The sequence below is a fragment of the Rhododendron vialii genome, chromosome 8a (genome assembly GCF_030253575.1).
Source record: "Rhododendron vialii isolate Sample 1 chromosome 8a, ASM3025357v1".
Lineage (NCBI taxonomy): Eukaryota > Viridiplantae > Streptophyta > Magnoliopsida > Ericales > Ericaceae > Rhododendron > Rhododendron vialii.
Window position 1 is genome coordinate 5,268,819 of NC_080564.1, and position 14,913 is coordinate 5,283,731.

A 14,913-nucleotide genomic window follows, 5' to 3' on the forward strand; every position below is an offset into this window, starting at 1 on the left:
ATTATGGTGCAATTGCGTTTGAAAGTGTTCGATGTACATCAATTCATTTGCATCGAATGTCTCCGAACTCAATTGTATTCAGAATTGTATATGTTGACTTTTCCACGAAAATTTATTCAATGATGTTCTTTTACATTTCGTACTGTGGTTGGGGTTAAGACAATTTGTGAAAAGAAAATTGAGATGGGTCAAGGGCACCGCGTGACACTCAAGGGTTTGAAGCAGGGCACATAAGATTGGACTTGTGCGCAACTTGTATCAACGAAATTAATGTGCGGTGAACTATGATTTTTTTTAGGTGTTTCACCTTGTGTTAGGAAACTTCCATACCACATTTTTTTTTGAGACTCACCTCAAAAAAATGTATGGTAAAAAAGGCCACTACAGCGATGCTCGGGCCTTCACTTATAAAGCTCAACCACATTAGTGTTTCAATCCCCCAAGCTTGTCAAGTCAAAATACTGTGTTCGGTTTAGACGTGTAAAACCAACTTCTCCCTCTGAGTCTCTGACAACGTATTCCAATAAAATTTCTCTTCAATTTTTTTTTTTTATATACGGAGTATCTTTTCTCACTCACTATTCAAAATTTTTTTCCTTAAAAATCCAATCCAAACCAAACAGAAGGTCGCGTTTGTTTATTTTCTTTTTCTGTCGGCAGTCGGCCGGCTTCCTGAAATAAGTCAAAAAAACAAAACGCACAAAATGCCGGGTTAACCGTCATAAGTCATTGGATTGTACTATACTAGCAGTCCCCAGAAAGTCCAACACTCGAGCATGCTCCGCCACCGCGCCATGTCCACCGCCACTGCCGCTGCTATCCTATCTCCCAGAACGTCATCAAAACCACTCCTACCCCTCAGAAACCCTATCTTCTCATTCACTCCCGTTCACCCCAATAACCGTCTCTCTCTATTCGCCAAATCATCCCTCCGTTGCTTCGCTTCTTCGGCCGCAATGGAGAAAGTCAAAGTCCAGAACCCCATCGTCGAAATGGACGGTACTACCCATACACACACACTGACACACACACACACACACCACTTGTATAATTAGGCGCTTTCTGGGCTTACTTTTGTTATTTTCGCTCGGTTTTTTTTTTTTCTGAATTTTTATCGGATTTGTATCAAGTTTGCGACCAAAAGTAAAAGAAGTTTAAGGATGAATCAAAATTTTGTTCTTATTGTTGTTTGTGTTATTTTTTTTTATTTCTGTCCATATATTATTTAAAATTTTTTGAAGTGTGACGAATGATTAGTCCAAAAACTATATGGTAACGCTAAATAAAAGATCACTAAAAGTAAATAATATCATCGTCTGTTGCATTGAAAAATTGATTCTGGCCAAACTCACCCTTAATGGAACTTTAATTTGCACTCCTTTGCGTTTTCCAATTACAGGCGATGAAATGGCGAGAGTCATATGGTGGATGATCAAAGACAAAGTATGTATTCCAAATTCAATATTTTTTGAAATATTTTGATCGGTGTTCTAAAAGTGCTGCCTAGGCCAACTATTCCCCGCCTAAGCGCTAGGCGATGGTCCAACACCTAGGTTAGGCAGCTGACTAGGTGGGGCCTAGTCCACTAGGTGCTAGTCAGCCCACTAGTTGGCGCCCTTTTCCGCCTAACTAGCGCCTAGCGGCTTTTAGAACATTTTCGATTGATGCTTATGGAAGCTGTGTTTGTACTCTATGATTGCAGCTTATCTTTCCACATTTGGAATTGGATATAAAGTATTTTGATTTAGGGATACTGAATCGTGATGCGACGGATGATAGAGTCACTGTAGAAGCTGCTTTAGCGGCTCTCAAGTAAGACTTGTTTGGAGTTGGATCACTTTCTATCTTCTTTTTTCATCCCTTTCACCGTGGATGTATGTTTTTCTTTTGTAAAATTCTGTAATTGGTTCGCTAAACTATTCAATTTGAGGGTTGGATATGGATTTAGAATGAATTTCTTGGTTCCACGGCAAGAGATTGCGATTGGGAAGCATGAGCATGTTTGTTATGAATGTAGAAACCCCTTTATGCTTATACTGCAGAAGGTGGGGTTCATTCACATTCCTACCAGACTGGAGTGTTGGATCTGGTGGAACTTGTAGACTCAAAATGGGCATTTGTTACATAGGTGTTATGATTTCAGGAGTATGAATACAATTGGTGATTTAATGTGCTTAGTCTAGGTGGTTAGTGGAAGTAGCTTGATAATGTATTTACTTGTACTAGCGGCAATGGGAAAAAAATCAAGCTCATATGAGTGTCCCAACTGGTACCACTGAGTGTGGCTATTTCTGCAAGAATAATAGTTCCAGCGATGAGTAGATAGTATTAGATGGGGCATGGCCTTCTGTCTGGATATTGAGGGAGAGGAATGCTGGGGTGTTCCAAGGAATTAGCACTTCTGATGAAAGTTTGTGGTCCAAGATTGCAGATGAAGTCAGAGCTTGTATGCGTTATTGGTGGAAGATAAAGTCCAACGATGAGAATAGGCTGCTGGTCAGGAGGTGGAATGTGCATTCCAGTATTCTGGCTTCGAGTTAGTCTTGCCTAGGAGTTGAGTATTGTTGCTTCTTGTAGCATTGTTTGCTTTTTTACTTTGCTTTGGCCTGACTGCTTGTAAAGGGTATGCCTTGTGTTTGAGTTTGTTTGCGTGCAATGAAATGGTTGAGTTACAAAAAAAAAACCAAGCACAAGTCATGTCATGCCTTGCTTAGCCCGGCAACAAGCACTTGTCTTGCCAGGTTGACATAGTTGGGAGGTGCCTTGGATTATTCCAAAGTTTGGTAAGATGAATAAAGAGGTTTACAGAAAAAGAGCCGATAAATATTCCGAGATAGACTATACTGACTGAAAAGTTGTATCTTGCCCAAATTCAGACCAATGCAGACAGAATTTTAGAATTTTGATGCAAATGAGTTATAGACAGAGTTAACAATTTGGATACTATTACCCAAACCTATTCCGGCTTGATCACCTCCTAGATCTAGCCCATTTTTTGGGCTAACCAAGAGTTTCGGATTTCAAATGTGGAGAGTTTTCTTATATGGAGACTGGAGTTATGAGAGCAATGGTAGATATGTCGGTAATGCATATCTATTTAAAAAAGACCTATTAAAATGGTTTACAAGATAATGGTAATGCATTGTGTTCTTTGAAAATCTGTGAAGGATTCTTTTAGTATGTAATGGAGACAGAAAAATGAAAAATGGCAGCTTGTAATGGTCCTACATGGCAATTTTCTATTTCTTTTCATTCCCCGAGGAAAAATTTGAATCAAAACTTTATCTAACCTCGTTATATTGTCATTCTAACCCTTAGTGTTTTGCAGGTACAATGTTGCTGTGAAATGTGCTACCATAACTCCTGGTTAGTTGTTCCAGTCATTTTCTTACTTTTCATGGGTATGTCTTATGATGAAGACCACAGACATAGTAAATCGGAGTGCAGGGTTTGCTGAGAGATGAATGTGTTTCATTTTACTGATTTTATGCTCACTGATTTGTAACAAGGGACACTTAGACTGATAGTTTTGACTTGTTGTAACTACTATCTGAAAAAGGGGGAAGGTTAGTAGAGACATTGAAGCAATAGTAATGGTAAGTTCATGTAGTTCTCTTATAGCATGTCGTAACTGTAGTCCCTTGATATGTAGATCAGTCATATTGCATTCAGAGACAGACGTATACATCTCACCAGTGTTCATTTTATGAAAGACAGTGAAATGAATACTAGCAAGGTGAGTTTAGGGTTGCTACCCAGATAGTGGGGGGCTCGTTATCTTAAATCATCTTCTTCTTTTTTCCTTTTTTTTTTCTCTTTTTGTGGTGGAAAGTGATAGGTAAAGTTGTAGGCTTACCATGCTATTAATTGATATTTTAGTTTTTTTTTTTGTAAGTAAATGATTATATTAGCAACGAGGCATTAAGGGAATGCCGCCCATATACAAAAAGAGGCCGAAGACAAAAAGGCCATATACACCACCGTGTAAATTGAAAAGAACAAACCAATCTAAAAACTGATCAAGAGAAGGATTACACCCTCTTTTCTCCCAGCTATACAAGCTGTTCACCAAAAAAACTTTAAGTCTAACCAATGAATTTTTTATTCTTTCAAAACATCTCGAATTTCTCTCCCGCCATATAATCCACATCAAGCAAAGGGGAACCATGACCCAAACATGCTGTCTACTCTTCCCAACTCTGAAGCCCTTCCACGCGATTAAGAGTTCCACTACATTCCTCGGCATAGCCCATAGCAACCCAAACCATGACAACACCAAGTACCAAAGCTCCCATGCCACCACACAATGAATGAGGAGATGATCGACCGTCTCCTTATCCCTTTTGCACATACAATACCAATTAACAATGATTCTCCCCCTTCGAATCAAATTGTCTATAATAAGAATCTTGCCTTGGGCCACACACCACACAAAAAAACTCACTTTCAAAGGCACCCTAGTTTTCCAAATTTCTTTCCAAGGGAGAGAAGTATTACCTAAATCACATAACAATTGGTAAAAGGATTTCACCTCAAACGATCCTGATTTAGCCAACTTCCATCGCATCTCGCCGCTCGCCCCCCCAAAGAAAGTCTTTTTGTATCTTCTCAAGTCTCTTAGCAACCGAAACTGAGATGACAAAGAGAGACATAAAATAGGTGGGTAAACTTGAGAGCGTATTTTTGATTAAAGTCAATCTACCTCATTTTGGAATATGTTGGCGCTTCCACCCTGCCAATCTCTTTTGAAATCTTTCCACTACTGAATCCCAAGCTTGCTTTGATTTGAAGGATGAGCCCAACGGCAAACCCAAATACGACGCCGGTAATTGCGCCACCATGCAACCCAAAACCTGGGCAAGAGCACCAATATCCTCCACCGCTCCTACTAGGATCATCTCTGACTTTCCCAAATTTACTTTCAAGCCGGACACCGCTTCAAAGCAGAGGACACACCTGAGATAACCCACTTGTGTCGGATCCGTATCGCAAAACACCAAAGTATCATCGGCATATAGAATTTGCGACCCCATCAAACCCAAACCATCCTCTCTTCCCATCTCAAAACCTTGTAAAAACCTTATTGCATAACTTTTTGAATCAACCTACTGAACACCCCCATGACTAGAATGAAAAGAAAAGAGGACAGAGGATCACCCTGGCGTATGCCTCTAGATGTCTGAAAGAACCCAGCTGGAGTCCGTTCACCCAAACTGACATTCTGATTGAAGCTATGCAAAATTTAATCTATTTCCTCCACCGCTCCCCAAAACCCATCCGTTCCATAATATAGATCAAAAAGTCCCAATTGACATGATCATATGCCTTTTCGATGTCCAGCTTACACACAATTCCCGGAATTCCACTTTTCAACCTCGAATCCACACATTTATTGGCAATCAAGACCGCATCCAAAATTTGCCTCCCGTGAACAAAAACATTTTGTGACTCTGAAATGACTTTCCCCGTCATCTTCTTCAAACAGATTGCCAACACTTTGGCCAACAACTTGTACGCTCCCCCTAAAAGACTGGTAGACCTGAAATCTCGAATGTCCTCCGCTTCTCCCTTTTTCGGAATCAAAGCCACAAAGGAAGCATTCAAGCTCCTTTCAAACTCCCCATACATCCAGAAGTGTTGGAACATCCCCATCACTTCCCCCCTCACCACACCCCAACAGTGTTGAAAAAAGGCCAGCGACATACCATCAGGGCCAGGCGCCTTGTCTCCATTCAAAGACTTCTATGCCGCCACTACTTCTACCTCATCAAACGGTCGTTCCAACCAACACGCCTCTACTGAAATAACATCAAAATTCATGTCATCAACACGAGGACGACTCGCCCCCGTCTCTGTAAACAAACCCTCATAGAAATTAGCAATTCCAACTCTTTCTCCTCATCCTTCTCCAGAATAGTATCTCCTATTTTGATCTTTCCAATGAAATTGTTCCTCCTATTGCAATTAGCCATCCTGTGGAAGAAACGGGTATTCCTTTCTCCCTCTTTTAGCCACAAATTTCTAGACTTTCGTCTCCAATTAATCTCTTCAAACTTTGCAATCTTTCCAAACCCTTCTTTAGCATCGTTTCTTCTTCAGTAATATTTGTTTGTACTGCAAGAACCTATTTTTAGTACAAAGAGTACGGCTTTTGCTACTTTGCTATTCAAACAAGCAACACTAGAATCACTTGTGGAAGAAGTCTTTATGGAAGTTAACTCATGAATGGAAAAATTTAGAGCTACTCTATTAAGAAAGGTGTCGAGAAAATGCCTCGAGCCAATGTTCAAGTGCCAGGAACTACGGCGTTGATGCAACCATGCCATACCCTCAGAAAAAGCTTGAACGACCTTCAACGGAAGGGTACCTATACAGCTATACCTGAGTCATTGAGGAGGGTATTAGGTTTCCATTGTCTTGCTGGGAACATGGTTTGAGGTCTGGCTATATAACCAGCAAAGCATGAATTATTTGTGTAATAGTTTATCAAGTTTTAATTACTGTTGATAGCACAGTGGTTGCAGTCATTCCTCGCTTTTTTTTTTTCTTAATGATCAAAGAGTTGGCAGCCAGTCAATCCAATGAAAAGGGCCACTACCATGCCACCGTCCCTATCGTGCTCTGGACTTTTCTTTTGCTTAGGTCTTAGTTTCATTACAGTCTCTAGGCAGGGGTTATTTCTTGAAGTTTAGTGCTTGTGAGAGACTTCAGAGGAGGATGTGCAACTTGTGGAGGTTGAAGTTTTTGTTCCTTTATTAGTTCTGTGTTTTATGTTCATGATGTCGGGTAATTACCTTGAACAGTTTGTAGATACGAATAACTGCATCAGTACTTGAGTCATGAATACTTCTCTACAATTGGTGCTCCCCACATGCTTGGGCAGTTTACTTCAGATTGAGCCACTGGGTTATTGATTTTGAAAGTGAGAGTTTTGAAGGGATTACAAGGAAATATTACTTCTTAATTGACCTCTACAAATATCTTGCCTGCCCTAGAGCTAACTTTTGAGATTTTGGTATTTGTGCTAGATATTTGATTTGTTATGTCCTTTATTTGCCTGTGGGCTATTGCATGCATTGTCTAATTTGTGTGGAATATATTGCTCGAGTTGCAGACGAGACCAGAGTCAAGGAATTTGGACTGAAGAGCATGTGGCCAAGTCCTAACGGCACAATCAGAAATATATTGAATGGTTGGTGTTTGATATGCTGGGTTTACTCTGTTAGAATGGCAAAACGTATATGCTGTTGATTTTGTTGATATGCATGTTTGAAATTTTTGTTCCATCTAGTTTTCACTCCTTGTCTCCTCCTCCTTTGGAAAACTAATAGTTGGTCTCTAAGTGGCAAAACAGCTCTTTATTCTATGCATAGTATTCTCGGCAGTAATGTTGTGCTTTAATGGGGTGTTAGTTTGCAAAGATGTCGTTCTATAGTTAGGAGATGGGGATTATAGCCATCCCTGAGTTTGCATGTCCCTAATTGAATTCTTGCTTGGTCAATTAACATCAACTCTTCTAGCATTAAAACAAAGTATCGATAAAACAAAATACTTGATTCTGTTTGTTTGAGAATCTGTTTTGGTGTGGATTCATCACAATGGTATGTTTTCTAAAGTTAGTCAGATGTAGATGCTGGCAGACAAACCTGTGTTTATTCGGCATGGATTTGCTTTTCTTTATCCATTTCCTTATATTTTATTTTTATATTCTTCAATGTTTTCCAATCTATTTTTCTTTGTTACTAACTTTTGTTTCTTACAGGCACCGTTTTTCGTGAACCTATCATATGCAAGAATATTCCAAGACTTGTTCCTGGTAACCCTTGTGAAGTATTATCTGTCATCTTTAGTGGACATCAGGCATGAGGTTTATGGATCAGTTTTTGGACGACTTCTTTAATTTTCAGGTTGGAAGAAACCCATTTGTATCGGCAGGCATGCCTTTGGAGATCAGTATCGTGCCACTGATACGGTTATTAAAGGGCCCGGAAAGCTAAAACTGGTCTTTGGTGAGCTGATTCATATGTCAACTAGACTGAATTCACTCTCTCTCTCTCTCTCTCTCTCTCTCTCTCTCTCAAAGCACTGAAAAAGTGTGAATGGTTACCAACCTGTGCGTTTTTTTTGTTCAGTCCCAGAAAGTGGTGACATGCCAGTGGAACTAGATATTTATGATTTTAAAGGACCTGGCATTGCACTTGCTATGTACAATGTTGATGAGGTTTGTCTAGTTAATTTTGGCTCTCAGTCAGCTTTCAAAATTGCATTTTCTCATCTCACTATTCTGACACAAGTGTAATTTGTAAGTCTATTAGGACTTTTGCCGAATCATCAATGTCAATGGCATTTGCCAAAAAATGGCCACTTTACTTGAGCACCAAAAATACAATACTCAAGAAGTATGATGGCAGGTAATTGTAGGCTTTCTTTTCAGAAGAAGGTTTGTTTGTAATTTTTGAAGTTTTATTCATGCAGATTTTCAATTCAGGGAGAGAGATGCAGTGCCCACATTTTCTTAATCAATTTGCATGTTACAGGTTTAAAGATATATTTCAGGAGATTTATGAGGAGAAGTGGAAACAGAAGTTTGAGGAACATTCAATATGGTTAGGTGGCATGTGTAGCAAATTGTAGAGTGATATTTTTTTCTTCAAGTTTGTTGAAATGCTTGTGGGAATGCTATTGGTAACATTCAGGTATGAACATCGATTAATTGATGACATGGTGGCTTATGCAATGAAAAGTGAAGGCGGATATGTTTGGGCTTGCAAGAACTACGATGGAGATGTCCAGAGTGATTTACTTGCTCAAGGTGATGGGGATGCCTAAACTCTGGGAACACTTGTCATGGAATATGTTGTGACCATATGTTTTTCTAGGAATTTTTTTTCCTTGTATAGTTGTCTGTAAGAAATTTCAGTATAAAAGGGAGGCTTTAAGGGAGTATCACCGTATACAAAAAGAGGCCAATAGGCGAAAGGGCCCTAAACACTTTCACGTGTCAAGAAGGTCTATCATATCAAAAGGGAGGGATTACATTTCTTGGCCTTTAAATGTGTACAACGGACATTCAAGCCATCTAAGCGGCGCTTATTCCTTTCAGGGAAATTGAGCCGCATCAAACAAAGAGGAATCAAATTCCAAATCTCCTTTTTCTTTATATTTCCTAGCTTGGTCCCTTGCTAATCGTGTTGAAACTCTTCCATGCCAACTAGGGCTACCTAGACCGCCATAAACCAACAAAGAACTGAGCTCCAAAGCTCCCCTGCTACTGGAAAATGATTGGTTTTAATCATGGGAATCTTAACTTCAACCACACACCACAGAAAGAATGCCACCCTGGCTGGGACATGGCCACCCAAAATAGCCTTCCAAGGGAATGTAGAATGGACACCTTAACTCATCCCCTGACAGTCCGGCTTTTTTGGCATCTTAGCATACACGGTATGCTTTAGGGGGGAAAAATAACTTGATTTGATTAGACCCAGCGTTACTTTGATATGTGCTGCTGTAATTTTGCAATATTTCTGTTGTATACACTTTTTGGGCATCATCTTCATGGGGTAATGTTTGTATATAAAATTGAAGTTCTGAGGTGGGTGGATAATTGGTGAATCTGGTATTTGTTATCTTGCATGATAGCTCATGTACTCCGCCTTAGTTATAACCAGTGTCCGAGGCACACACGATGTGTGTGCAATTTTATCAGGGATAAGGTTGGGAATGTTGCCGAGAGAGGAACAAAGAAGGCTTTCGGAGTACTGTAAAATTTGGTAACCGCATGAAGGCAGTTGGGGATTTGAGGGTGTGATTGTTTATCCGTTTTTAGCCTTGACAGTAATTGAAATAAAAAAAGCCTTAGGAGTGAGGAAAAACTGTTTTTATTGGGTATTTTGGGATAGTTAAAGTGTGAGCCAGCTTCAGTTTTTTGTTCACACCAAAAAGGGCTCTCCCTTTATAATAGATAATAGACAGATAGATTCTTGGAATGCAAACTCAAGTCAAGTTCGCATACAGTTGGGATGTTTACTTATCCTTAAAAGTTTCTCTTCTTTATGCAGGATTTGGTTCTTTGGGTCTGATGACCTCTGTATTGGTGAGTGTTGCCTCACTCTTTAGTTGTTTATTTCATGATAACCTCTTTCTTATTTGGTGACCCTGAAATCAATTTCGCTAATTAATGGCTGCAGTTAGCTGCTGATGGGAAGACACTAGAAGCTGAAGCAGCTCATGGAACTGTAACCCGCCATTATCGGCAGCATGAGAAGGGACAAGAAACCAGTACAAACAGTATTGCTTCCATATTTGCATGGACACGTGGATTAGAACATAGGTAAACTTTGTTCTAAGAGAAGTTTTTGAATTGGTAACTAATTTCAAATACTGGTGTCATATAGTAGTGAGAAGGTATATGGACTTATGCTTACAAGCAACAATAATGAATCTTCTTTTCTTACAGCTTTCTATGATATTGTTCATTTGGACCAAAGAACTGAGTCATACAGTAGTAAGAAGGTCTATGGATGTATGCTGACCAGCAACAATAATAAATCTTCTTTTCCTTTTCATTACATGGGAGGCCGTAGCCCGAGGAAGGGGATCTTGCCTACTGCAAGACTCGAACCTTTGACCTCCCAGTGAATTTCAACACTGACGCTTATGAATCAATAATATCTTGGTATTTAAAATGATATTAAGTATAATCTTACTGGTTTCATGTTTGTCATAGTTGTTTGTTTACTGAGTAATTATCATAAACTTACCCGTGTTTAAAGCGAAGAGAACTGAGAAGTCATAGGGCCTCTATGGGAAAAAAGAGTTTAGCAGTAATTGTGGTTTTAATTATGTGCTTTGAGGGCTAGTTTTCTTTGGCAATTGACACAAGTTGGAAATGCTTTGGATGTCACAGAGAGTGGCTTGGTCTAACCAAGACTGCACTTTTTGCTCCGTCTGTGGAGCATATGAATTTCCTGGAATGTTTTTTATGATATTCAGAAAGGCAGAATCCTTGAGATAAATAGAAACAAGGTTGTTTGTTACAGTACAATGACCATTACTCGTTTTATTGTGTTTTTGCTTTGCTATCTATTTTTTTAATTCGGCTGCAAGGCATTTTCTTAACCACACCCCCACCCCACCCCTTTTTTTTGATTTTTTTGGTCTTACAGCATATTGGAAGCATTAGTGCTACATATTTACTTGTAAGGTAGCTTATCCTGATACATGAATTTGGCACAAAAATCTTTGTCAGGGCTAAACTTGATAAGGACGAAAGGTTGTTGGCTTTCGCTCACAAGCTAGAGGCTGCATGCATTGGAACGGTGGAGTCTGGGAGAATGACGAAGGATCTTGCCATTTTGGTCCATGGGCCCAAGTAAGTGGCATGCTCCATTTCACTATTGTCTTGAGTAGTTGAGTGTTTGTGCTTATAAACGGAATTAAACTTCTGTGCAATTCCAACCCCCAGCCCCTCCTTTTTCCCTTTTTGTTGCCAACTTGATTGTTCTTCCAATTGTTAGATATCTTGATATACTACATTGTTGGGCCCATTTCCTAACAGCTTAAGCTTTTGGGGCAATTGGTAACTTAACATGGTATCAGAGCTCAAGTTATGAGAGGTGTTGGGTTCAAGTCTCTCTTTCTAGTTTTTGCGTTTGTTCTCCGTTTGCATTATGTTCCTCCCTTTTGCTTTCTTATGAATGTTTGTATATCCATGTGCAAGACGGGTTGCACATGAGGGAGTGTGTTAGATAGCTTGATATACATTATTGGGCCCATTTCTCAAAATGTAAAGTTTTGGGGGCATTTGGTAACTCAACAGCTATTTCCATTTTTCCTGTTATTAGTGGGGTTTTTTAATTTTATGAACAAAGTACTATTTTCCCCACTCTTGGGGATGGCAACGAACGTTCGCTCCCCTAACGGTAGGACAGCTTTGACTAGTCTTACCAACCAATGAAATACAAATGATCACAGTTGTATCTGATTCATAATATTTGAACTAGATTCAAAACGCTGTCAATCATCTAAGGACATGAGGCAAGGATTAAATTTCATGTTTCCTCCCACACCCATACCCCCAAGTGATTCGGGACTAAATGAGTTCTGTTGTTGTTGTTGACTTGTTGTTGTTAACATCATTTCTGTTTTAAGAGTGTAATGGGGTTTACAAGGTGACAGTTCATTTTCATGCATTTTATAGAAGTTGCATGCTTAGAGTAACTCAGATTAATAGACATACTTGTCACAAACTACATATCATAGACATGTTCCATTCATTGCCTAGAGTGTCCGATAGAAACATTTAGAAAGCTCCAGGTATCATAGATCCAAAGAGTATTCAGGACAAGCTAACCAATTTAATAATGTTTTGCTAATAATGTTTTGCCCGTGTGTAGAACCATAGGTAAACAGCCGTCAATGGGGTCGAATGAAAAGAAAACAAATTTCCGCTCGAGACTACTTGTGTGGTGATGTCCGGAAAATGCAATTCCAGTGTGGACAATATTACAAGTTTAAGCACTAGCTTCTTTGCTGTGAACCTCCTCCTGCTGGACGCTGAAGTTTTTTATGTTGTCCATCACCACATGGGCCTCCATTGGAAGCCTAGAGTTGCACTTACTGTTCTGCTTCTGGCCTTCTAAAAGTCGGTCACCTAGGCCAACTAGTCCCTGCCTAGGCGCTCAGCGGTAGTTCAATGCCTAGATTAGGCAACTGATTAGTGAGCGACTAGTCACCGCCTAGGCGCTAGGCGGCCTTTTTCTGCCTGACTAGCGCCTAGTGATTTTTAGAACATTGCAGCTCCATTTTTTTTTAAAAATCATTCCTGCCCTCTCCAATTGTAACCCTTAGGATTGGAGAAATATTTGAACATGCACTGCTTTTCCCCCCATTGGAAGAAGATTGGCAGGATTGCAACACTTGAGTTCTTCCTCCGATTTCACATGTCTGCCATGTCCTCGATATGTAACGTTTACGTATCAAGGAATTGCGCCTCTAGAACAAGGTATAATTCCCATTTGAAAGTTTTTTTGTCAAATGCTGCTGGCCAGGACGGGGAAATTGAAGCCCTCTATTTTTTATGGTAGATGTATTGATTTTTGAGGTTAGACTTCGAATGGTTATAAGAAAAACCTACTAGCATCAGAAGTTTCTTTATTTGCGTCAAATTATCAATGAAGTAATTTTTGATGTTTTCAATGTGGGAAATGAATTTTTGAATTTCACAGATTGTCTTGTACAGTTGTTTCAAAAGGTCGAGTTTAGTGTGAAAAGAGAAACAAAGTACCTTTAGTATTTTGCCTATAACTTAAGTAGTACACTATGTCCCTTTTCTTAAACTCGCAACCATTAAATTAATAATTCTTTGCTCTGGTTTCCGCTGAATAATTGCTTTGTGTCAAAAATGATTATGCTGGACTAACTCCTGCAACTGGTCCTTCTTTAGTTGGTGGCACACACTAACCATGGTTTCTATCCACTCTGGAAAACAAGGATATTAGTAGCTGAACTTCTGGTTGCACAAAATGGTGCCTCTGAGGAGTGTATCTGAAACTGGGTGTTGAGATAAATAAGTGTTTCAAAGGCAATAGTATAACTTTGCAAATGAACACAATTGTGGAAAGCTTCAACATATGGAGTTTTGCAAGGAGACTAAAATGCAAGAAGTCATAATGTCATATAGTGGAAGTGAATGTGTACAATGAGAAGTGGAAGACTCAATGAACACTCAAACAGATATAACAATGATTTTGCTATTTAGATGGGTTCATATCTGTTTCGGGTGGTTGAACCAACTAGAGAACTGGCTCCTATTTTCATGGTCAATCCTATGTGTTAACTATTTAATATTTAGTACTATTTTCAAGATACAATTTGATGACTAGCTCCAAATATTTACTTTTTCTGGTAGTTTTTCGGAATTTCTAGGCTATCATCCATTGTTTTTCAAATGTTTTTTGATATATGCAGGGCATCCAGGGAGTTCTACCTGAACACAGAAGAGTTCATTGATGCTGTTGCAGAGGAATTGATCTCAAAGCTTCAGACGCCGGCAGTTGTTTAAGTTGATCTGCTGTACATTCTGCTGAGAACCTCTACAGAACAGATCTTTTCGAAAAACATTTTCCATGGGGATCAGGTATAGTTTGTATTAGTACACACAAGGTTTGGCGAAGGCATCCGAAAGGACTGAAATGATCCTGGCCTGTGAGGAAATTGCTTAGACAGTTTTTGGTTGATTGGAATGAAGCTCAAATGCAATGGTCATTCTTGTTAAATGCTCATTCAGACGTTTTGTTCGCTGAAAATGACAGGATGTACGTTTTCGGATGGAATCACCATTCACTGGTCATCCCATTGGGTGGCAAGGAAATAGCCATTTCGTTCCTTGTCAAAATCATTCCGGTGAACCAAAGACTACCCAAGTGCATCTGAGATGTAGTTTTTGTTGTGAAGACAAAGGACTTGGGTTGTTCAATAGATGGTTGTCTATCAAAGAGTGGTTGCAACTTTGCATGCTAATCGATTCTATATCTACCGAAAACTTTTGTTAGACGCCTTGCATGGATTTGGCACATGACTATAATAATTTCCACCATTGTCTTTTAGTTTATTCGCTTAAATTTTTCCCTATCATCTTCTAGGGTAGAATTTGCAATTATTAGGAGAATTAATTCAGTTTCTGGAAGTCTTGGTGATTGATCACCAATCATTCACCACTACTGAAGATGAATTTGAGACCTCGAAATTTAGGTATTGTACAGCCAAGTGAACGCCACATTGGTATTGGCATTTGTAATGGAACTACAACTACTGGAGTAGCTTCTAAGAGCATCTCTAGCCCTTACCCTATTTTAAACTCGGGACCAAAATTTAAGTAAAACTCCCTAAATTTTGCTCCAGCCTTCTTTT

The 14,913-nt window shown here is 39.4% G+C and overlaps 1 protein-coding gene across 1 annotated transcript; it reads left to right on the plus strand.

The window, feature by feature from the left end:
* Positions 1-634: 634 nt before the first annotated feature.
* On the plus strand, positions 635-14,624 carry LOC131298858 (isocitrate dehydrogenase [NADP]). Its single transcript, XM_058324355.1, has 15 exons — positions 635-999; positions 1,400-1,443; positions 1,703-1,812; positions 3,329-3,366; positions 7,115-7,192; positions 7,763-7,816; positions 7,908-8,009; positions 8,133-8,221; positions 8,308-8,411; positions 8,538-8,606; positions 8,697-8,812; positions 10,062-10,096; positions 10,191-10,333; positions 11,252-11,374; positions 13,972-14,624. Exons 1-15 carry the CDS (start codon positions 777-779, stop codon positions 14,063-14,065), a joined length of 1,422 nt encoding a protein of 473 aa, XP_058180338.1. The 5' UTR covers positions 635-776; the 3' UTR covers positions 14,066-14,624.
* Positions 14,625-14,913: the final 289 nt, after the last annotated feature.

Bases quoted from the DNA above. Each gene is read 5' to 3' on its own strand.
- LOC131298858 (XM_058324355.1), top strand. From the start codon at position 777: ATGCTCCGCCACCGCGCCATGTCCACCGCCACTGCCGCTGCTATCCTA. The intron at 1,813-3,328 runs GTAAGACTTGTT...AGTGTTTTGCAG, and splicing joins GCTGCTTTAGCGGCTCTCAA to GTACAATGTTGCTGTGAAAT. The intron at 8,412-8,537 runs GTAATTGTAGGC...TGCATGTTACAG, and splicing joins CTCAAGAAGTATGATGGCAG to GTTTAAAGATATATTTCAGG.